General features: G+C 40.2%; 1 protein-coding gene across 1 annotated transcript; it reads right to left on the bottom strand.

Moving 5' to 3' along the window:
- Window positions 1–951: 951 nt before the first annotated feature.
- Window positions 952–25353, bottom strand: LOC135441389 (pre-B-cell leukemia transcription factor 3-like). Its single transcript, XM_064700936.1, has 8 exons — window positions 25283–25353; window positions 22416–22753; window positions 19461–19651; window positions 11437–11572; window positions 8721–8835; window positions 6556–6644; window positions 3582–3644; window positions 952–1744 (listed from the first exon to the last, which is right to left on the bottom strand). The coding sequence occupies exons 1-8, from the start codon at window positions 25329–25331 to the stop codon at window positions 1673–1675; spliced, it is 1053 nt and encodes a 350-aa protein (XP_064557006.1). The 5' UTR covers window positions 25332–25353; the 3' UTR covers window positions 952–1672.
- Window positions 25354–25643: the final 290 nt, after the last annotated feature.

Raw genomic sequence — 25643 nt, 5'->3', positions numbered from 1 at the left:
CACCCCTCACACCCTTCCCACCATTTTCCCTCCCTTCATGATCTTTCCACCCTTTTCCCACCCCTCACGATCTTCCCACCATTTTCCCCCCCTCACTCCTTTCCCACCCCTCACACTCTTTCCACTATTTTCCCACCCCTCACGTTCTTCCTGCCATTTTCCCACCCCTCACGCCCTTCCCGCCATTTTCCCTCCCTTCACAATCTTTCCACCATTTTCCCACCCCTCACAATCTTCCCGCCATTTTCCCACCACTCACACCCTTTCCACCATTTTCCCTCCCTTCACGATCTTCCCGCCATTTTCCCTCCCTTCACAATCTTTCCACCATTTTCCCACCCCTCACGATCTTCCCGCCATTTTCCCTCCCTTCATGATCTTTCCACCCTTTCCTCACCTCTCACGATCTTCCCACCATTTTCCCACCCCTCACTCCTTTCCCACCCCTCACACTCTTTCCACTATTTTCCCACCCCTCACATTCTTTCCGCCATTTTCCCACCCCTCACGATCTTCCCGCCATTTTCCCATCCCTTGCGATCTTTCCGCCCTTTTCCCACCCCTCACGTTCTTCCCGCCATTTTCCCTCCCTTCACGATCTTCCCGCCATTTTCCCACCCCTCACACCCTTCCCACCATTTTCCCTCCCTTCATTATCTTTCCATCCTTTTCCCACCCCTCACGATCTTCCCACCATTTTCCCACCCCTCACTGCTTTCCCACCCCTCACACTCTTTCCACTATTTTCCCACCCCTCACGTTCTTTCCGCCATTTTCCCACCCCTCACACCTTTCCCGCCATTTTCCCACCCCTCACACCTTTCCCACCCCTCATGATCTTCCCGCCATTTTCCCACCCCTCACAAACATCGCGCCCACAGAGCCCAAACCTGAGAGAAGAAAAAAAACATGAGAAAATGGGAAAAAAAAGGGAAAAAAAAGGCTTTGAAATTTTATTTTCTTTGATAAAATCTCAACTGAAAGGGTTGGACTCTGAGAACAGCACCAGAGTGGCACAAACCCCCTTGAATTCCCATGGGGAAATCCCGTGGATCGGCTGTTTTGTGGTAAATTTGGGGTTTTTCATTTTATTTTTTGGACTTTTTCAGCAGGAAAAGTGAAGCCGTGGAATTTCCCGATATGAAATCCCTTGGAATGACACCAATGGACGTTCGGCGAGACGTTTGGTAAAGCAACTTTTCCATTAATTCGCTCAATTAATCAATAAAAACTTCCTGCAGAATTCTCTATAGAATTTCCTACAGAAATTCCCTGTAGAAAATTCCAATACAGAGAACATCCAATTACAACAGGAGGGGTTTAACTCACCTAGAGCAGAAATCCCAGTGTAAAAAACCAGACAAAAACGAAAATAAATCCATTTTTTCCGCTGTAAAACTGGAGAAAAAAAAGCCAAGACTTTCTTTTTCCCTTCTTCTTCAGGTCCTTTGTGTAAAATCCAAAGTTTTTCCTTAAAAAAATGGCATTTTCTGAGGCGAAATGAAGTTATATAAATAACTGAGAGGTAGAGGCGTCGCTGCCATCACAATCTATTGGCGTGGTCTGAGGTAATTAATTCATTAATTAGAAGTCAATCATTTTATCGGCCCGTGATTAATTAGCGTTAATTGACCTCTCTCCTCTCAAAAAGGTCCTTGGAATTCCAAATTCTTTAATTGGAGGCGTCGCTGCCCGGGTCGGTGAGGGACGAGGGGGTGGCGGCGTCCGGCCAGCAGCCATTGGCCTGAGGGGACAGCAAATTTAATTCATTAATTAATTAATAATTTAATTGACTAATTAGAAATAATAAAAATATAAATAAATATTAAATAAATAAAATATATCATATTTTATAGTATTATAGTCATGTCATGTTAAATTATAATGCAAAATATCTACTGTAGAAGATGAACTATATATTATATATATAATATAATATATATATTATATTATATATTTATATAATATATATAGACAATAATACAATATTATATATTGTAATATAGAATCAATATAATATAATATAATATAATATAATATAATATAATATAACATAACATAACATAATATAATATAATATAATATAATATAATATAATATAATGTAATGTAATGTAATGTAATGTAATATAATGTAATATAATGTAATATAATGTAATATAATGTAATAATAAATAATATAATATAATAACATATAATATATAATATATTATATGATATGATATGATATGATATGATATGATATGATATTATATTATATTATATTATATTATTTATTATTATATTATATACACTATATATGTATATAATAAAATATAAAAATATATATATTTATTATAACATATATAATGATATATATTAGGTATAATATAATATGTCTAATATGTAATATAAAATATATATTATATAACAACAATTAATACAAATAAAGTGTAATACATTGTTAATAATATATTATATGGGAATAATAAAATGTTATTAATAAATAAATAAAAATAAAGTTGATAAATACACAATAAAATAAAATAATTTTAAGTCATTAATTAATTTAATTAAGTAATAAATTCAGATTAATTACCATTAAATCATCAAGAAATCACCTGTAAATGACATTATAGGGCATTGTGTGCTTGGAGGTGAAGGTGATTTAAAAAGGAAATAAATATCCCCCCAAAAATCTTATTTTTTCCTTTATTTGTATGTTTATAATTTAATGTAAATATAATATAATAATCCTTATAAAATATAAAATATTTTATAAGAAATATGAAAAGTATTATTCATAATACAACAAATTGCAAATTATAGTTTATGGTATATATAATTATATAATATAGTTATAGACATATTTATTTTTATATTTATGTAAATAATTATGTAATTTAATGTAAATGTAATGTACCTTTAATATTCTATATTGTAATATAATATATATTATAATACACCATATTATAGTAATTAATGCATTAATATATTTAATAAATAATGTAAATTTATATATCATTTTTACATAGAAATGTAAATATATGAGATACGTTTATACTTTTATTTCATGTTGAATATTAATTTATGTCAAATATATTTTAAAATAGCAAATATGTTTTTAATTTATGCATTTAAATCTAATTTTGTGTCCTTTAACGTGTAATAATAGTAACAATAATAATTATTTATAATGTAAATTAAAATATATAACATATATAAATGTGTAAGTTAATAAATAATACAATATTTATTTACATAATTATATATTTTATAATATATATAAATTTATGTATATCGCATAAAATTTCTACAATAATTTTTATATAAATATATTTTATTGTTTATCTATATTACACTTATAATATACAATAAATAGAAAATAATATTCCATATGCTAAAAGCTTTAAACATTTTTAAATTGATAATTAAATTCAATTTTCCAGTTTTTTCCCCCATCCCAACACTGGCCATGTTGGAGGAAATAAAAAAATAAAAATAAAAATAGTAAAAAAATTAAAATGCATTCCAAAATAAAAATGAAAATAAATTTAAAAATGGAATTTATTGAGAATATTTGGGAATTAAATCCAATCTCACCTCGAGGCGCTGGGAGGAGAACAAAGGGCTCCCAAACCTCCCTGGCTGCTGCAGGAAATCCAACTGAAAATGGAAAAAAAAGGGAAAAAATGAATTAAAAATTCCTGAAATCCAGCTGAAAATGAGGAAAAAAGTTTAAAAAAATGAATTAAAATTTTGGAAAAAAATTAAGGGAATTTTAATGAGAATTTTAGTGGGAATACCAAGTGAAAATAGGGGAAATATGGAGTTAATAATGCGAATTTTAATGGGAATTTAAATAAGAATTTTAGTGGGAATTTCAAGTGAAAATAGGGGAAATATGGAGTTAATAATGAGAATTTTAGTGGGAATTTGTGTGTTTAATATTGAGAATTTTAGTGGCACTTTCAAATATGAATAGGGGATTTATGGGTTTAATAATGGGAATTTTAATGGGAATTTTCCGGGCAGAAATGCCAATTTTTTTCCCATTTTCCGGGCAGAAATTCAGATTTTTTCCCCCCATTTTCCAGGACAGAAATTCGTACATTTTCCCCATTTTCCAGGACAGAAACTTTGATTTTTCCCCATTTTCAGGACAGAAATTCGGATTCTTCCCCTGGGATCCAGGACAGAAATTCGGATTTTCCCCCATTTTCAGGGCAGAAATTCAGATTTTTCCCCCCATTTTCCAGGACAGAAATTCGGATTTTTTCCCCCATTTTCCAGGACAGAAATTTCAATTTTTTCCCCATTTTCAGGGCAGAAATTCAGATTTTCCCCCCATTTTCCCGGGCAGAAATTCAGATTTTTTCCCCATTTTCCAGGGCAGAAATTCAGATTTTTCCCCCATTTTCCAGGAAGAAATTTGGATTTTTTTTCCCATTTTCAGGGCAGAAATTCCGATTTTTTCCTCCTGGGATCCAGGACAGAAATCTGGATTATCTTCCCATTTTCAGAACAGAAATTCAGATTTTTTCCCCCCATTTTCCAGGACAGAAATTCGGATTTTTTCCCCATTTTCCAGGGCAGAAATTTCAATTTTTTTTCCCATTTTCAGGACAGAAATTCAGATTTTTCCCCCTGGGATCCAGGACAGAAATCTGGATTTTCTTCCCATTTCCAGGACAGAAATTCAGATTTTTTCCCCCATTTTCAGGACAGAAATTTGTAAATTTTTCCCCATTTTCCAGGCAGAAATTTCAATTTTTTTCCTATTTTCAGGGCAGAAACTTTGATTTTTTCCCCCATTTTCAGGACAGAAATTCGGATTTTTCCCCCTGGGATCCAGGACAGAAATCTGGATTTTCTCCCCCATTTTCCAGGCAGAAATTTCATTATTTTTCCCCATTTTTCAGGGCAGAAATTTGTAAATTTTCCCCCATTTTCCAGGACAGAAATTTCAATCTTTTTTCCCATTTTCAGGACAGAAATTTGTAAATTTCTCCCCATTTTCAGGGCAGAAATTCAGATTTTTTCCCCCATTTTCAGGGCAGAAATTCGGATTCTTCTCCCTGGGATCCAGGACAGAAATCTGGATTTTCTTCCCATTTCCAGGACAGAAATTCAGATTTTTTCCCCCATTTTCAGGACAGAAATTTGTAAATTTTTCCCCATTTTCCAGGACAGAAATTTCAAATTTTTTTCCCATTTTCAGGACAGAAATTTGTAAATTTTTCCCCATTTTCAGGGCAGAAATTCAGATTTTTTCCCCCATTTTCAGGGCAGAAATTCGGATTCTTCCCCCTGGGATCCAGGACAGAAATTCGGATTTTTCCCCCATTTTCCAGGACAGAAATTTGTAAATTTTTCCCCATTTTCCAGGACAGAAATTTCAATTTTTTTTCCCATTTTCAGGGCAGAAATTCAGATTTTCCCCCCATTTTCCCGGGCAGAAATTCGGATTTTTCCCCCTGGGATCCAGGACAGAAATATGGATTTTCCCCCATTTTCCAGGCAGAAATTTCATTATTTTTCCCCATTTTTCAGGGCAGAAATTTGTAAATTTTTCCCCATTTTCCAGGCAGAAATTTCAATTTTTTTCCTATGTTCAGGACAGAAATTTAAATTTTTTTTCCCCATTTTCAGGGCAGAAATTCGGATTTTTTCCCCCATTTTCCAGGGCAGAAATTCAGATTTTTTCCCCCATTTTCAGGGCAGAAATTCAGATTTTTCCCCCCATTTTCCAGGACAGAAATTCGGATTTTTTCCCCCATTTTCCAGGACAGAAATTTCAATTTTTTCCCCATTTTCAGGGCAGAAATTGGGATTTTCCCCCTGGGATCCAGGACAGAAATTTCAATTTTTTTCCCATTTCCAGGGCAGAAATTCAGATTTGTTCCCCATTTTCAGGACAGAAATTTGTAAATTTTTCCCCATTTTCCAGGACAGAAATTTCAATTTTTTTCCCCCATTTTCCAGGGCAGAAATTCAGATTTTTCCCCCCATTTTCCCAGGCAGAAATTCGGATTTTTCCCCCCATTTTCCAGGGCAGAAATTCGTACATTTTCCCATTTTCCAGGACAGAAACTTTGATTTTTCCCCATTTTCAGGACAGAAATTTCAATTTTTTTCCCATTTCCAGGGCAGAAATTCAGATTTGTTCCCCATTTTCAGGACAGAAATTTCGATTTTTTTTTCCCATTTTCAGGACAGAAATTTGTAAATTTTTCCCCATTTTCCAGGACAGAAATTTCAATTTTTTTCCCATTTCTAGGGCAGAAATTCAGATTTCTTCCCCATTTTCAGGACAGAAATTTGGATTTTTCCCCCTGGGATCCAGGACAGAAATCTGGATTTTCTTCCCATTTCCAGGACAGAAATTTGTAAATTTTTTCCCATTTTCAGGACAGAAATTCAGATTTTTTCCCCCATTTTCCAGGACAGAAATTTGAATTTTTTCCCCATTTTCCAGGACAGAAATTTCAATTTTTTCCCCATTTTCAGGGCAGAAATTCGGATTTTTTTCCCCCATTTTCAGGTGAGAAATTTGAATTTTTCCCCATTTCCTCACCTGGTTCTGCACGCTGGGAGGGCTCTGGTAGGAACTCAGGTTCAGGAAAGAATCCCCAGAATTTGTCATTTTAAAGGACCCAGAGGAGGCTGAAAAAACAACAAAAAATAGAAAAGAAATGAAATTAAAATCAAGAATTTTCATATGGAATAAATGCCCAGAATGGTGGGATTAAAAGGGGAATAAATGGAGTTAAAAGGGGAATAAAAAAAAAGAAATAAATGGAATTAAAAGGGAGATAAAAAATGGAATAAATTGAATTAAAAGGAAATAAAAGGGATTTAAAAATGGAAGAAAAAATGAAAATAAAAACGAAATAATAAAATAAAAATATAAATAAGAAATCAATTCAATAAAATGGAATGAAAATAAACGAAAGGAAATAAATAGAAATGAAAATTAATAAATGGATAGAAAAGTAGATGAAAGGAAATAAATTGAAATAAAATTAAATAATGGACATAAAAGTAGATAAAAGGCAATAGAAAAGGAAAAAATAAGTGGAACTAAAAAGTGAATAAAAGGAAATAAAATGGAAGAAAATGAAAGAAAATAAATAGAAATAAATGGAAATTAAATTAAAGGAAATAAAATTAAATATAATGAAAATAAAGGGAAATAAATGGAATTAACTGAAACTAAAATTGCAAATAAAGGGAAATAAACAGAAATAAAAGCACAAGAAATGAAATAAAAAGGAAATAAATAGAAATAAAATCACATTAAAAGGAGATAAAGGAAATAAAATGGAAATCAACTGAAATAAAATACAGGAATTCAATGGAATTAAATGGAATTAGAGCAAATTAATCCAAAATAAAAAGGAAAACCAAATCCCAGAATGCTCCCAGCCCCTCATTAATTAGCCCGGTGTTAATTAAGATTTGGCCCCGCCCACCTGAGCAGGGGGAGGGGTCCCGGGAGCCAAAATGAACCAAAAATAAAGCAAATTAAATCCAAATTAAATCCAAATTAAAGCAAAATAACCCAAACTAAAGAGGAACAGCAACGCCCCCATCACTCCCAGCCCCTCATTAATTAGCCCGGTGTTAATTGGGGTTTGGCCCCGCCCACCTGAGCCAGGGCAGGAGTCCCAGTAGCCAAAATGAACCAAAAATAAAGCAAATTAAATCAAAAATTAACCAAAATAACCCAAACTAAAGAGGTATAACAAGTCCCACAATGCTCCCAGCCCCTCATTAATTAGCCCGGTGTTAATTAAGAATTAGCCCCGCCCACCTGAGCCGGGGGAGGAGCCCTGGGAGCCAAAATGAACCAAAATAAATCAAAAATGAACCAAACTAAAGAGGTATAACAAGTCCAACATTGCTCCCAGCCCCTCATTAATTAGCCTGGTGTTAATTAAGATTTGGCCCCGCCCACCTGAGCAGGGGGAGGAGCCCTGGGAGCCAAAATGAACCAAAAATAAACCAAAATAAATCAAAAATAAACCAAACTAAAGAGGTATAACAAGTCCAACATTGCTCCCAGCCCCTCATTAATTAGCCCGGTGTTAATTGGGGTTTGGCCCCGCCCACCTGAGCAGGGGGAGGGGTCCCAGTAGCCAAAATGAACCAAAATAAATCAAAAATAAACCAAAATAACCCAAACTAAAGAGGTATAACAAGTCCAACATTGCTCCCAGCCCCTCATTAATTAGCCCGGTGTTAATTGGGGTTTGGCCCCGCCCACCTGAGGCAGGGGAGGAGCCCTGGGAGCCAAAATAAACCAAAAATAAACCAAATTAAATCAAAAAAAACCAAACTAAAGAGGAATAACAACTCCCCCATTGCTCCCAGCCCCTCATTAATTAGCCCGGTGTTAATTAAGATTTAGCCCCGCCCACCTGAGCCGGGGGAGGAGCCCTGGGAGCCAAAATGAACCAAAATAAATCAAAATAAATCAAAAATTAACCAAACTAAAGAGGTATAACAACTCCCCCATCGCTCCCAGCCCCTCATTAATTAGCCTGGCATTAATTAAGATTTAGCCCCGCCCACCTGAGCAGGGGGAGGAGCCCCGGGAGCCAAAATGAACCAAAAATAAAGCAAATTAAATCAAAACTTAACCAAAGTAACCCAAAATAAAGAGGAATAACAACTCCCCCATCACTCCCAGCCCCTCGTTAATTAGCCGGGTGTTAATTAAGATGTGGCCCCGCCCACCTGAGGCCGGGGGGGGGGAGGGGCGCTGGCGGCCCCTGTAGGCCTCGGCCTCCTCCTGGAACCGGCCCATGTTCTTCTTGTAGCGGATGCGCTTGTTCCCGAACCAGTTGGACACCTGGGAACGGGAAATGCAGGAAATGGGGGGAGAGCCACAGGATTGGGGGTTAAAATGGGATTTTTCAGGGTTAAAACGGGATTTTTGGGGGTTAAAATGGGATTTTCCCAACAATATATGGGATTTTTTGGGTTTAAAATGGGATTTTTCTGGCAATATTTGGGATTTTTCCAGGTTAAAAGGTTTTTATTTTCAAGAATATTTGGGATTTTTTGGGGTTAAAATGGGATTTTTGGGGGTTAAAATGGGATTTTTTTCTACAATATTTGGGATTTTTCCAGGTTAAAAGGGATTTTTTTTCTAGAATATTTGGGATTTTTCGGGGTTAAAATGGGGATTTTCCCAACAATATTTGGGATTTTTTCTACAATATTTGGGATTTTTCTGAGTTAAAATGGGGAATTTTTCTGGCAAAATTTGGGATTTTTCGGGGTTAAAATGGGATTTTCCCAACAATATTTGGGATTTTTTGGGGTTCTAAATAGGATTTTTCAGGGTTAAAATGGGATTTTTGTTACAATATTTGGGATGAGCTTGTTCCCGAACCAGTTGGACACCTGGGGTGGGGAAATGCAGGAAATGGGGGGAGATCAACAGGATTGGGGTTTTGGGGTTAACATGGGATTTTCCCAACAATTTATGGGATTTTTCCAACGATATTTGGGGATTTTGGGGGTTAAAATGGGATTTTTCCGGCTTAAAATGGCATTTTTTTCTACAATATTTGGGATTTTTCTCAGTTAAAATGGGATTTTTCTGGCAATATTTGGGATTTTTCAGAGTTAAAATGGGATTTTTCAGGGTTAAAATGGGATTTTCCCAACAATTTATGGGATTTTTCAGGGTTAAAATGGGATTTTTTCTACAATATTTGGGATTTTTTCAGAGTTAAAATGGTGGCTTTTGGGGTTAAAATGGGATTTTTTTTTCTACAATATTTGGGATTTTTCCAGGTTAAAAGGGTTTTTTTTTTCTAGAATATTTGGGATTTTTGGGGGTTAAAATGGGATTTTTCGGGGTTATAGATAGGATTTTTCAGGGTTAAAATGGGATTTTTGTTACAATATTTGGGATGCGCTTGTTCCCGAACCAGTTGGACACCTGGGGGGGAAAAATGCAGGAAATGGGGGGAGATCCACAGGATTGGGGTTTGGGGGTTAAAATGGGATTTTTTCCTCAAAATTTGGGATTTTTTGGGGTTAAAATGGGGTTTTTGGGGTTAACAATGGGATTTTTTGGGGTTCAAATGGGATTTTTGGGGGTTAAAATGGGATTTTTTTCTACAATATTTGGGATTTTTCAGGGTTAAAATGAGAGTTTTGTTACAATATTTGGGATGCGCTTGTTCCCGAACCAGTTGGACACCTGGGATGGGGAAAAATCAGAAAATGGGCTGAGATCCAATATACTGGGGTTTTTGGGGTTAAAATGGGATTTTTGGGGGTTAAAATGGGATTTTTCGGGGTTAAAATGGGACTTTTGGGGGTTAAAATGGGATTTTTCAGGGTTAAAATGGGATTTTTCAGGGTTAAAATGGGATTTTCCCAACAATATTTGGGATTTTCTGGGGTTAAAATGGGTTTTTTTCTACAATATTTGGGAGTTTTTTGGGGTTAAAATGGGATTTTTCTGGCAATATTTGGGATTTTCCGGGGTTATAAATGGGATTTTCTGGGTTAAAATGGGATTTTTCTGGCAATATTTGGGATTTTTCAGAGTTAAAATGGGATTTTTTCTACAATATTTGGGATTTTTTGGGGCTCTAAATAGGATTTTTCAGGGTTAAAATGGGATTTTTCAGGGTTAAAATGGGATTTTCCCAACAATTTATGGGATTTTCCGGGGTTAAAATGGGATTTTTTTCTACAATATTTGGGATTTTTGGGGGTTCTAAATAGGATTTTTCTGGGGTTAAAATGGGATTTTCCCAACAATTTATGGGATTTTTCTAGGTTAAAATGGGATTTTTCTACAATATTTGGGATTTTTTGGGGTTAAAATGGGATTTTTTTGGGGGTTAAAATGGGATTTTTTTCTACAATATTTGGGATTTTTTGGGGTTATAAATAAGATTTTTCTGGGTTAAAATGGGGTTTGTCTGGCAATATTTGGGATTTTTCTGGGTAAAATGGGATTTTTGTTACAATATTTGGGATGAGCTTGTTCCCAAACCAGTTGGACACCTGGGAACAGGGGAGAAACCAAAAAATGGGGGGAGATCCACAGGATTGGGGTTTTGGGGGTTAAAATGGGATTTTTCCAACAATTTATGGGATTTTTCGGGGTTAAAATGGGATTTTTCGGGGCTAAAATGGGATTTTTTCCTACAATATTTGGGAGTTTTTCGGGGTTAAAATGGGATTTTCCCAGCAATATTTGGGATTTTTCAGGGTTATAAATAGGATTTTTCTGGGTTAAAATTGGATTTTTGGGGCTTAAAATGGGATTTTCCGGGTTAAACTGGGATTTTTTTGGGGTTAAAACAGGATTTTCCCAACAATATTTGGGATTTTTCGGGGTTATAAATAGGATTTTCAGGGTTACAATGGGATTTTTGGGGTTAAAATGGGATTTTCTGGATTAAACTGGAATTTCCCCCACCTGGGAGACGCTGATGCCGCCCCTGCGCGCCAGCTCCTCCTTGGCCTCCTCGCTGGGGTAGGGATTGCTCAGGTGAGAGTAAAAATATTCATTCAGCACCTCGGTGGCCTGCTTGCTGAAATTGCGCCGTTTCCTCCTGAAAATCAAATTATTCTGGGGTAAAATGGGAAATAAATCCATTTATTGAGTGTTTAATGGGAAATAAATCCATTTATTGGGGGTTAAAATGGGAAATAAATCCATTTATTGGGGGTTAAAATGGGAAATAAATCCATTTATTGGGGGAAATACATCCATTTATTGAGTGTTTAATGGGAAATAAATCCATTTATTGGGGGTTAAAATGGGAAATAATTCAGAAATATTCATTCAGCACCTCAGTGGCCTGCTTGCTGAAATTGCGCCGTTTCCTCCTGAAAATGGGGAAAAATCAAATTATTCTGGGTTAAAATGGGAAATAAATCCATTTATTGGGGAAATAAATCCATTTATTGAGTGTTTAATGGGAAATAATTCAGAAATATTCATTCAGCACCTCGGTGGCTGCTTGCTGAAATTGCGCCGTTTCCTCCTGAAAATTAAAAATAAATCAAAATATTCTGGGTTAAATCAAAATATTCTGGGTTAAATGGGGATTTGGAGGCTAAAAATGGAAAAAAAAAACGATTTATTTTAGGATTAAATGGGGATTTGGAGGCTAAAAATGGGGAATAAATCCATTTATTGTGGGAAATAAATCCATTTATTGGGGGTTAATTGATTAATAAATCAATTCAGAAATATTCATTCAGCACCTCGGTGGCCTGCTTGCTGAAATTGCGCCGTTTCCTCCTAAAAATCAAATTATTCTGGGTTAAAATGGGAAATAAATCCATTTATTGGGGGAAATAAATCCATTTATTGGGGGTTAATTGATTAATAAATCCATTCAGAAATATTCATTCAGCACCTCGGTGGCCTGCTGGCTGAAATTGCGCCGTTTCCTCCTGAAAATTAAAAATAAATCAAAATATTCTGGGTTAAATCAAAATATTCTGGGTTAAATGGGGGTTTGGAGGCTAAAAAGGGAAAAAAACCCGATTTATTTTGGGATTAAATGGGGCTTTGGAGGCTAAAAATGGGGAATAAATGCATTTATTCTGGGAAAGAAATCCATTTATTGGGGGTTTAAATGGGAAATAAATCCATTTATTGGGGGTTAATTGATTAATAAATCCATTCAGAAATATTCATTCAGCACCTCGGTGGCTGCTTGCTGAAATTGCGCCGTTTCCTCCTGAAAATGGGGAAAAATCAAATTATTCTGGGTTAAAATGGGAAATAAATCCATTTCTTGGGGAAATAAATCCATTTATATTCATATTTTTTCACCAAAAATCCACAGTTTTCCCCATCAAAAATCCACTTTTTTTCCATCAAAAATCCACATTTTTTCCACCAACAATCCACATTTTCCCCCATCAAAAATCCACATTTTCCCATCAAAAATCGACATTTTTTTCCACCAAAAATCCACATTTTCCATCAAAAATCCATTTTTTTCCATCAAAAATCCACATTTTTCCATCAAAAATCCACATTTTCCATCAAATATCCACATTTTTTCCATCAAATATCCACATTTTTCCCCATCAAAAATCCATTTTTGTTCCATCAAAAATCCACATTTTCCCCCATCAAAAATCCACATTTTTTCCACCAAAAATCCACATTTTTCCCCACCAAAACTCCACATTTTTTCCACCAAAAATCCACATTTTTTCCATCAAAAATCCACATTTTCCCACCAAAAATCCAGATTATTTTCACCAAAAATCCATTTTTTTCCATCAAAAATCCATTTTTTTTCCATCAAAAATCCACATTTTCCCCCATCAAAAATCCACATTTTCCCATCAAAAATCCACATTTTCCATCAAATATCCACATTTTTTCCATCAAAAATCCACATTTTCCATCAAATATCCACATTTTTTCCACCAAAAATCCACTTTTTTCCCCATCAAAAATCCACTTTTTCCACCAAAAATCCACATTTTCCTCCATCAAAAATCCACATTTTTTCCACCAAAAATCCACATTTTTCCCCACCAAAACTCCACATTTTTTCCACCAAAAATCCACATTTTTTTCACCAAAAATCCACTTTTTTCCACAAAAAAATCCATAATTTTCCCACCAAAACTCCACATTTTTTCCACCAAAAATCCACTATTTTCCCACCAAAAAGCTACTTATTTTTACCAAAAATCCACATTTTTTCCACAAAAAACTCCACATTTTTCCACCAAAATTGTCCCACTTGGCATCCAGGAACCTGGACCTGAGGATCACCATGGCCTTGCAGGAGCTCTGCTTGAGCCGAGCTTGCCGTGGTTCACATCCACCCAAAAAATCAATGTTTTTCCACCAAATATCTACATTTTTTCACCAAAACTCCCCATTTTTCCCCCAGATTCCCTCACCTGGCATGGAGGAACCTGAGGATCACCACGGCCTTGCAGCAGCTCTGCTGGAGCCGAGCTTGCCATGGATGACACCAACACAAAACCAACCAGATTTTTCACTAAAAATCCACATTTTTCCCACAAACAATCCACATTTTTCCCACAAAAAACTCCACATTTTTCCCCAAAATTGTCCCACCTGGCATGGAGGAACCTGGACCTGAGGATCACGGTGGTGTCACAGCAGCTCTGCTTGAGCCGAGCTTGCCATGGATGACATCCACCCAAAAAATCAATGTTTTTCCACCAAAACTCCACATTTTTTCCACCAAAACTCCACATTTTTGCCCCAAAACGCTCACCTGGCATGGAGGAACCTGGCCCTGAGCACCACGAGGGCCTCGCAAGAGCTCTGCTGGAGCTGCAGCTGGATGGAGCTGAACTTGCCCTGGATGACACCCACCCAAAAATATCCAAATTTTCCCATCAAATCTCCACATTTTCCCATCAAATATTGAAATTTTCCCACCAAAACCCCAAAATTGGAGGAATTTTTCCCCAAATTTGCTCACCTGGCATGGAGGAACCTGGACCTGAGGATCACAATGGCCTTCTTGGAGGAGCTCTGCTTGAGCTGAGCTTACCATGGATGACATCCACCCAAAAATTCAATGCGTTTTCATCAAAAATCCAGATTATTTTCACCAAAAATCCACATTTTTTCACCAAAAATCCACATTTTTTTCACCAAAACTCCCCATTTTTCCCCCAAAATTCGCTCATTTGGTTTGGAGGAACCTGGACCTGAGGACCATGGTGGTGTCACAGCAGCTCTGCTTGAGCCGAGCTTGCCGTGGATGACATCCACCCAAAAAATCAATGTTTTTCCACCAAAACTCCACATTTTTTCCACCAAAACTCCACCAAAAATCCACTTTTTTTTCACCAAAAATCCACATTTTTTCCACCAAAAATCCACCTTTTTTCACCAAAACTCCACATTTTTTCCACCAAAACTCCACCAACAATCCACATATTTTTTCACCAAAAATCCACTTTTTTTTCACCAAAAGTCCACATATTTTTCACCAAAAAAATCCACTTTTTTTTACCAAAAATCCACATTTTTTCCATCAGAACTCCACATTTTTTTCACCAAAAATCCACATTTTTTCGACCAAAAATCCACATTTTTTCCACCAAAAAAATCCACTTTTTCTCACCAAAAATCCAGGTTTTTTTCACCAAAACTGCCCATTTTTCCCCCCAAACGCTCACCTGGCATCGAGGAACCTGGCCCTGAGCACCATGAGGGCCCCGCAGGAGCTCTGCTTGAGCTGAGCTTACCGTGGTTGACACCAACACAAAACCAACCAGATTTTCCACCAAAAATCCACATTTTTTTAACCAACAATCCACATCTTTTCCACCAAAAATCCACATCTTTTCCACAAAAAAATCCACATTTTTTCACCAAAATTGTCCCACCTGGCATGGAGGAACCTGGACCTGAGGATCACCACGGCCTTGCAGGATTCTGCTTGAGCCGAGCTTGCCATGGATGACATCCACCCAAAAAATCAATGTTTTTTCACCAAAAATCCACATTTTTTCCACCAAAACTCTCCATTTTCCCCCCAAATTCCCTCACCTGGCATGGAGGAACCTGAGGATCACCTTGGGCTCGCAGCAGCTCTGCTTGAGCTGAGCTTGCCGTGGATGACACCAACACAAAACCACCCAGATTTTTCACCAAAAATCCACATTTTTCCACCAAAAATCCACATTTTTCCCCAAAACCCTCACCTGGCATCGAGGAACCTGGCCCTGAGCACCATGAGGGCCTCGCAGGTGCTCTGCTTGAGCTGCAGCTGGATGGAGCTGAACTTGCCCTGGATGACACCCACCCAAAAATATCCAAATGTTCCCATCAAATCTCCACATTTTCCCATCAAACATTGAAATTTTCCCACCAAAACCCCACCATTGAAGGAATTTTTCCCCAAATTCCCTCACCTGGCATGGAGGAACCTGGCCCTGAGGATCACCTTGGCCTCACAGCAGCTCTGCTTGAGCCGAGCTTGCCATGGATGACACCAACACAAAACACAACCAGATTTTCCACCAAAATTCAACATTTTTTCACCAACAATCCCCAAATTTTTTCCACCAAAATTGTCCCACTGGCATGCAGGAACCTGGCCTGAGGATCACTTGGTCTGCAGCAGCTCTGCTTGAGCTGAGCTTGCCATGGATGACACAACACAAAACCACCCAGATTTTCCACCAAAACTCCACATTTTTTCCCAAAACTCCAGATTTTTTCCACAAAAAAATCCACATTTTTCCCCAAAATTGTCCCACCTGGCATGCAGGAACCTGGACCTGAGGTCACGGTGGTGTCACAGGAGCTCTGCTTGAGCTGAGCTTGCCATGGATGATGCCCACCAAAAAATCTCCACATTTTTCACCAAAACTCCACATTTTTCCACCAAATCTGCAAAATTCTTCACTAAAACCCCAAAATTGGAGGAATTTTTCCCCAGATTCCTCACCTGGCATGGAGGAACCTGAGGATCACCTTGGTCTTGCAGCAGCTCTGCTTGAGCCGAGCTTGCTGTGGTTGACACCAACACAAACACCAGATTTTCACAAAAATCCACATTTTTAACCAAAATAGATTTTTTCACCAAAACTCCACATTTTTTCCACCAAAACTCCACATTTTTTTCCCCAAAAATCCAGATTTTTTTCACCAAAAATCCACATTTTTTCCACAAAAAAATCCATAATTTTCCCACCAAAAATCCACTTTTTTTCCATCAAAAATCCACATTTTTTCCACCAACAATCCACATTTTTTTCACCAAAAATCCACCAACAATCCACATATTTTTTCACCAAAAATCCACATTTTTTTCCCCAAATTCCCTCACCTGGCATGGAGGAACCTGGACCTGAGGATCACCTTGGCCTTGCAGGAGCTCTGCTTGAGCTGCAGCTGGATGGAGCTGAACTTGCCATGGATGACATCCACCCAAAAACATTCAGATTTTTGACCAAATCTCCACATTTTTCCACCAAAACCCCAAAATTGGAGGAATTTTTCCCCAAATTCCCTCACCTGGCATGGAGGAACCTGGACCTGAGGATCACGGTGGTGTCACAGCAGCTCTGCTTGGGCTGAGCTTACTGTGGATGATGCCCACCATAAAACATTCAGATTTTTGACCAAAACTCCCCATTTTTCCACCAAATCTCCACATTTTTTTCACCAAAAATCCACATTTTTCCACCAAAATTGTCCCACTTGGCATCCAGGAACCTGGACCTGAGCACCATGAGGGCCTCGCAAGAGCTCTGCTTGAGCTGAGCTTGCCATGGTTGACATCCACCCTAGAAATCAATGTTTTTCCACCAAAAATCCACATTTTTTTCGACCAAAAATCCACATTTTTTTCACCAAAACTCCCCCTTTTTCCCCCAGATTCCCTCACCTGGTTTGGAGGAACCTGGCCCTGAGGATCACGGTGGTGTCACAGCAGCTCTGCTTGAGCCGAGCTTGCCATGGATGACATCCACCCAAAAAATCAATGTTTTTTCACCAAAACTCCCCATTTTTCCACCAAAACTGCCCATTTTTCCCCCCAAACCCTCACCTGGCATCGAGGAACCTGGCCCTGAGCACCATGAGGGCCTCGCAGGTGCTCTGCTTGAGCTGAGCTTGCCATGGATGACATCCACCCAAAAAATCAATATTTTCCCACCAAATATCTACATTTTTCCACCAAAACTCCCCATTTTTCCACCAAAACTGCCCATTTTTCCCCAGATTCCCTCACCTGGCATCGAGGAACCTGGCCCTGAGCACCATGAGGGCCTCACAGCAGCTCTGCTTGAGCTGAGCTTACTGTGGTTGACACCAACACAAAACCACCCAGATTTTCACCAAAACTCCACATTTTTTTCACCAAAAATCCACATTTTTTCCCCAAATTCCCTCACCTGGCATGGAGGAACCTGGACCTGAGGACCATGGTGGTGTCACAGGAGCTCTGCTTGAGCCGAGCTTGCCATGGATGACACCAACACAAAACCACCCAGATTTTTCACCAAAAATCCACATTTTTTTCACCAAAACTGCCCATTTTTCCCTCACCTGGCATCGAGGAACCTGGCCCTGAGCACCATGAGGGCCTCGCAGGTGCTCTGCTTGAGCTGCAGCTGGATGGAGCTGAACTTGCCCTGGATCACTCCCACTCAAAAATAACCAAATGTTCCCATCAAATCTCCACATTTTCCCATCAAACATTGAAATTTTTCCCCCAAAACCCCAAAAGTGGAGGAATTTTTCCCAAATTTGCTCACCTGGCATGGAGGAACCTGAGGATCACCTTGGCCTTGCAGCAGCTCTGCTTGAGCCGAGCTTGCCGTGGTTGACACCAACACAAAACCACCCAGATTTTCCACCAAAAATCCACATTTTTTTAACCAACAATCCACATCTTTTCCACAAAAAAATCCACATTTTTTCACCAAAAAAATCCACATTTTTCCACCAAAAATCGCTCATTTGGTTTGGAGGAACCTGGACCTGAGGATCACGGTGGTGTCACAGCAGCTCTGCTTGAGCCGAGCTTACCATGGATGACATCCACCCAAAAATTCAATGTTTTTCCACCAAAAATCCCCATTTTTTCACCAAAACTCTCCATTTTCCCCCAAATTCCCTCACCTGGCATGGAGGAACCTGGCCCTGAGGATCACCTTGGCCTTGCAGGAGCTCTGCTTGAGCTGAGCTTGCCATGGTTGACACCAACACAAAACCAACCAGATTTTTCACCAAAAATCCACATTTTTGCCCCAAAATTGTCCCACCTGGCATGGAGGAACCTGGCCCTGAGCACCATGAGGGCCTCGCAGGAGCTCTGCTTGAGCTGCAGCTGGATGGAGCTGAACTTGCCGTGGATGACACCCACCCAAAAATATCCAAATTTTCCCATCAAACATTGAAATTTTTCCACCAAAACCCCAAAATTGGAGGAATTTTTCCCCAAATTCCCTCACCTGGCATGGAGGAACCTGGACCTGAGGATCACCTTGGCCTTGCAGCAGCTCTGCTTGAGCCGAGCTTGCCGTGGTTGACACCAACACAAAACCACCCAGATTTTTCACCAAAAATCCACATTTTTTCCACCTAAAAAATCCACATTTTTCCCCCAAAATTGTCCCAATTGGTGGAAAGATGTGGTGTCAAAAATCTGAATGTTTTTGCGTGGATGTCACCACGGCCTTGCAGGAGCTCTGCTTGAGCTGAGCTTGCCATGGATGACATCCACCCAAAAAATCAATGTTTTTCCACCAAAAATCCACATTTTTTCACCAAAACTGCCCATTTTTTCCCCCAAACCCTCACCTGGCATCGAGGAACCTGGCCCTGAGGATCACCATGGCCTTGAAGGAGCTCTGCTTGAGCCAAGCTTGCCGTGGTTCACATCCACCCAAAAAATCAATGTTTTCCCACCAAAAATCCACATTTTTTCACCAAAACTCCCCATTTTTCCCCCAAACCCTCACCTGGCATCGAGGAACCTGGCCCTGAGCACCATGAGGGCCTCGCAGGTGCTCTGCTTGAGCTGCAGCTGGATGGAGCTGAACTTGCCCTGGATCACCCCCAGCATGCGCTCGATCTCGCGGGGCCCGATCGGCCGCGTGCGGCTCTGCTCCCGCAGCAGCGTCAGCACGTGCGCCCGGAACTCGCTGCACGCCTGCGGGGAACGGGGAAAAAACGGGGAGTTAGGGCAAAAATGGGGAAAAAATGGGGGAAAAAAATGGGGGAAATGGGGGGAAAAATGGGGAAAAAAGGGGAAAAAATGGGGATTTAGGGCAAAAAATGGGGGGGAAATGGGATTTGGGGCAAAAAATGGGGAAGAAAATGGGGGAAAAAATGGGGATTTAGGGAAAAAATGGGGATTTGGGGAGCAAAATGGTGGAAAAAATGGGGATTTGGGGAGCAAAACGGGGGGAAAATGGGGAAAAAATGGGAAAAATGGGGATTTGGCATGCAAAATGGGGGGGAAAATGGGGGAAATGGGGATTTATGGGGGAAAAATGGGGGGGAAAATGGTGAAAAATGGGGATTTGGGGGGGGAAAAATGGGGGGAAAATGGGGATTTGGGTGCAAAACGGGGGGAAAATGGGGATTTAGGGGGGAAAATGGGGAAAAAGGGGGGGAAAAATGGGGAAAAAATGGGGATTTAGGGCAAAAAATGGGGAAAAATGGGGGAAGAAAATGGGGAAAAATGGGGATTTAGGGCAAAAAATGGGGAAAAAAGGGGGGGAAATGGGGAAAAAATGGGGATTTAGGGCAAAAAATGGGGAAAAAGGGGGGAAAATGGGGAAAAAATGGGGATTTAGGGCAAAAAATGGGGAAAAATGGGGGGGAAAATGGGAAAAAAATTGGGGGAATTGGGGGGAAAAATGGGGAAAAAAGGGGAAAAAAATGGGGATTTAGGGCAAAAAATGGGGGAAGAAAATGGGATTTAGGGCAAAAAATGGGGGAAAATGGGGGGAAAAAATGGGGATTTAGGGCAAAAAATGGGGAGAAATGGGGCAAAAATGGGGATTTAGGGCAAAAATGGGGAAAAATGGGGGGAAAAATGGGAAAAAATTGGGGAAATGGGGGGAAAAATGGGGAAAAAAGGGGAAAAAATGGGGATTTAGGGCAAAAAATGGGGGAAGAAAATGGGATTTAGGGCAAAAAATGGGGGAAAAAGGGGGGAAAAATGGGGATTTTGGGCAAAAATGGGGAAGAAAATGGGGGAAGAAAATGGGGAAAAAATTGGGATTTAGGGCAAAAAATGGGGAAAAAATGGGGGAAGAAAATGGGGAAAAAATTGGGATTTTGGGCAAAAATGGGGGAAGAAAATGGGGGAAAATGGGGATTTAGGGCAAAAAATGGGGAAGAATGGAGAAATGGGGGAAAATGGGGGGAAATGGGGAGAAATGGGGATTTAGGGCAAAAAATGGGGAAAAAAGGAGGGAAAAATGGGGAAAAAAGGGGGAAAATGGGGAAAAAAGGGGGGAAATGGGGAAAAAAATTGAGATTTAGGGCAAAAATGGGGGAAGAAAATGGGGATTTAGGGCAAAAAATGGGGAAAAAATGGGGAAAAGAGGAGGGAAAAATGGGGGAAATGGGGCAAAAATGGGGAAAAAGGGGGAAAATGGGGGAAAATGGGGAAAAGGGGGGGAAAATGGGGAAAAATTGGGATTTAGGGCAAAAATGGGGGAAAATGGGGAAAAATGGGGATTTAGGGCAAAAAATGGGGAAAAAAGGAGGGAAAAATGGGGGAAAAATGGGGAAAAAGGGGGGAAATGGGGAAAAAATGAGATTTAGGGCAAAAATGGGGGAAGAAAATGGGGAAAATGGGGATTTAGGGCAAAAAAAGGGGGGGAAAAAGGGGGAAAAAAGGGGGGAAATGGGGCAAAATGGGAAAAAGGGGGTAAAATGGGGCAAAAATGGGGAAAAAATGGGGGAAATGGGGAAAAGGGGGGAAATGGGGAAAAAAGGGGGAAAAAAGGAGGGAAAAGTGGGAAAAAAGGGTGGGAAATGGGGAAAAATTTGGGGATTTAAGGGGAAGATGGGGAATTTTAGGAGGGAAATGGGGGATTTAGGGGGAAAAATGAGGAAAAAATGGGGGATTTGGGGGGGGAACATGGGAAAAATATAGGGAATTTATGGGGGATTTTGTGGGAAATGGGGGTTTGGAGGGAAGAGTGGGAAAAATGGGGGGAAATGGGGAAAAATGGGGGAAATGGGGAAAAGTGGGAAAAAAGGGGGGAAATGGGGATTTGGGAGGAAAAAAATGGGAAAATGAGAGGGAAAAAATGGGGAATTTAGGGGGGGGAAATGGGGAAAAAATGGGAGATTGGGGGGAAAATGGGGAAGAAAATGGGGGATTTTCCCTTAATCCCATTTAATTTTTTCTTTAATTACCTTGAATTTTTCCTTCAGTTCCCTTTGCTTTTCCTCTTAATCCCATTTAATTTTTCCTCTAATCCCCTTTAATTTTTCCCTTAATCCCCTTTACTTTTTTAAATTCCCTTTGGTTTTTCCTTAATCCTTATTCATTTTTCCCTTTAATTTCCCTCTTAATCCCATTTAATTTCCCCTTTAATTTCCCCTTTAATCTCCCTTAACTCCCCACCACCAAACTCCGCACTCCCCCTCCTCCCCTTTCCCAAACCCCCCGCCAAAACCCAACTAAAAAACCCCCAAAAGTCACTTTCATTTTTTCCTTAAATTATTTTGGACTTTTCCTTTAATTTCTGTGGATTTTCCCTTTAATTTTCCTCATAATCCCATTTAATTTTCCCTTTAATTTCCGCCTTAATCCTCCTCCACCAAACCCCACCAAAACCCGCACTCCCCCTCCTCCCCTTCCCCAAACCCCCCACCAAAAACCAATTTTAAAAAACCCAAAATTCCCCCAAATCCCCCCAAAAAACCCCAAATTTCCCCTCTGGGATCACCTGCTCGTACTTGTCCAGCTCGGCGTGGAAGATGTGCCGGATCTGGGCCAGCTTGGCTCGGTAATCCGAGTGCTCCGCCCCGGGCTCCACACCCCCATTTCCGCCTCCTTCTCCCAATTTTCCGTGCTCCTCTGCCATTTTTGCGGGCTCCTCGGGGATTTCGGGGGGTTCTTGTCCCATTTTGGGGGGTTCTGGTCCGGTTTTGGGGGGTTCCTGTCCCGTTTTGGGGGGTTTGTGGCGGGGAGCGGCGGCCACGCCCTCAGCCCTCAGCATGTTGTCCAAGCGCAGCAGCTGCGCGTCCGGCGGCTCCTCCTCCGGGGGGCCCCGCGCCGCCAGCGCTGAGGGGAAAGGGCGCGAAAAACGTGAGGGGAAATTGGGGGAAACGTGAGGGGAAATTGGGGAACGTGAGGGGAAAAACATGAGGGGGAAATTGGGGACAAAATGAGGGGAAAATGGGAAACGTGAGGGGAAAAGGGCGGGAAAAACGTGAGGGGAAATTGGGGACAAAATGAGGGGAAAATGGGAAATGTGAGGGGAAAAGGGTGGGAAAAACTGAGGGGAAATGTGGGGGAAAATGAGGGGAAATGGGGAACGTGAGGGGAAAAGGGCGGGAAAAACATGAGGGGGGAATTGGGGGAAACGTGAGGGGAAATGGGAAACATGAGGGGAAAAGGGCGGGAAAAACGTGAGGGGAAATTGGGGACAAAATGAGGGGAAAAGGGCGGGAAAAACGTGAGGGGAAAATTGGGGGGAAAATGAGGGGGAAATGGGAAATGTGGAGGGGAAGATTGGGGAAAACGAGGGGGAAATGAGGAAAAATGAGGGGGAAAACGAGGGGAAATGGGTAAGAAAAGGGGGGGAAATGAGGGGAAAATTTGGGGGAAAAGTGAGGGGAAAATGGGAAAACGTGAGGGGGAAAATTGGGGAAAAAATGAGGGGGAAAATGGGAAACGTGAGGGGGAAAATTGGGGGGAAAATGAGGGGAAAAGGGCAGGAAAAAACGTGAGGGGGAAATTGGGGGGAAACATGAGGGGAAAATGGGAAACGTGAGGGGAAAATTGGGGGGGAAATGAGGGGAAATGGGAAACGTGAGGGGGAAAGGGCAGGAAAAAACGTGAGGGGGAAAATTGGGGGAAACGTGAGGGGAAAATGGGGAACGTGAGGGGAAAAGGGCGGGAAAAACGTGAGGGGGAAATTGGGGGGAAAATGGGAAACGTGAGGGGGAAAGGGCGGGAAAAAACGTGAGGGGGAATTGGGGACAAAATGAGGGGGAAAGAGCGGGAAAAACGTGAGGGGGAAAATTGGGGGAAAAATGAGGGGAAATGGGAAACGTGAGGGGGAAAATGGGGAAAAAATGAGGGGAAAATGGGGAAAAAATGAGGGGAAAATGGGAAACGTGAGGGGGAAAATGGGGAAAAAATGAGGGGACAATGAGGAAAAATGAGAAACATGAGGGGGAAAATTGGGGACAAAATGAGGGGAAATGGGAAATGTGAGGGGGAAATGGGGAAAAATGAGGGGAAAATGGGAAATGTGAGGGGAAAATGGGGAAAAATGAGGGGAAAATTGGGGAAAAGTGAGGCGGAAATGGGGAAAAAATGAGGGGGAAATGGGAAACGTGAGGGGAAAATGGGGAAAAAAGAGGGGAAAATGAGAAATGTGAGGGGGAAAATTGGGGGGAAAATGAGGGGGAAAATGGGGAAAAAATGAGGGGAAAAGGGCGGGAAAAATGTGAGGGGAAATTGGGGAAAATGGGAAATGTGAGGGGAAAAATTGGGGGGAAAATGGGAAACGTGAGGGGGAAAATTGGGGGGAAATGAGGGGAAAATGGGGAAAAAATGGGGAAAAACGAGGGGAAAAACAGGGAAGAAAATGAGGGGAAAAATGAGGGGGAAAACGAGGGGAAAATGGGTAAGAAAATGGGGGAAATGAGGGGAAAAATTGGGGAAAATGAGGGGGAAAATGAGGGGAAATGGGTAAGAAAAGGGGGGGAAATGAGGGGAAAAAAGGAGGAAAAATGAGGGGAAAATTGGGGAAAAGTGAGGCGGAAATGGGGGAAAATGAGGGGAAAAATGAGGGAAGAATGGGGAAAAATAAGGAGAAAAATGAGGGGCAAATGGGGAAGAAAATGAGGGGAAATTGGGGAAGAAAATTAGGGGAAAATTGGCAAAAATGAGGGGAAATTGGGAAATGGGAGGGAAAGGGGAAAGTGGGGGGAAATGAGGGGGAATTGGGGAAAAATGATGGGAAAGGGGGGGAAAATTGGGGAAAAAATGAGGAGAAAATGGGGAAGAAAATGAGTGGAAATGGAGGGGAAAAGTGAGGGGAAAAGTGAGGGAAAACAGGGCAAAAAATGAGGGAAAATTGGGAAAAATTAAGAAAAAGGAGGAAAAATGAGGAAGAAACGGGGGGGAAGAGGATTTGTCATTAACGGCATTTGTCATTTCAGCAAGAAAATTTGAGATTTTCTCATTTCGTGCAGGTGTCACTGTTCAGTTAAAGTGGAGAGAGAGGGAGAAATAATGAAAGAAATGTGGAGAAATGAAAGAAAAATATGGGGTTTCCTGATTTTTTTCTCATTTTCTGGGAAAAATCTGGAAATTTCTGGATTGGTAGAGAAAAAAAAGGGAATTTCCTAAAAAAAACTCCCAAATCCTGGAATTTTCCCATAAACCAACCCCCGAATTTCATTTTTCTCCTCTTAAAAACACCTCCAAAACCTCAAATTTCAACATAAAAAATGTTTTAATAAAACTTTTAATGGAGAATCTGTGAAGGAAAATCGGGTTGAAGTAGAATAGGGGGAAAATTGAGGAGAAAAAGTGGGATTTGAGGCAAAAATGGGAATAAAAAGGAGAAATCCAGACCTGTTTTTTCCTTGATTTCACAGAGGACGCTGAACAGGGCCGGCTTCATTCTGTGGCAGTTCAGGGCGTGCTTCCTGCAAAAAACATGAGAAAATCAGCCCCAAAATCCATGGAAAAAAACCCAAATTGGGGTCACGTCATGGGAAGAGCAGGTGAGTGAGGAAAATCTTGGAAAAAATTGAAAAATCCTGGAAAAAAATGGGAATTTGGGGGTTTTTTTGGGGTTTAATCTCATTTTTATGGAAGGAAAATTCCCAGTTTTCCAGAATTTTGGGGATAAATTCCACCAAAAAAAAAACCAAAAAAAAAACCAAAAATGGGGGAAATCCACTGGATGCAAAACCCACCTCAAAATCTCTTT

This window comes from Zonotrichia leucophrys, unplaced genomic scaffold, assembly GCF_028769735.1.
Source record: "Zonotrichia leucophrys gambelii isolate GWCS_2022_RI unplaced genomic scaffold, RI_Zleu_2.0 Scaffold_274_69131, whole genome shotgun sequence".
NCBI lineage: Eukaryota > Metazoa > Chordata > Aves > Passeriformes > Passerellidae > Zonotrichia > Zonotrichia leucophrys.
This window is presented reverse-complemented; position numbering and strand designations above follow the sequence as displayed.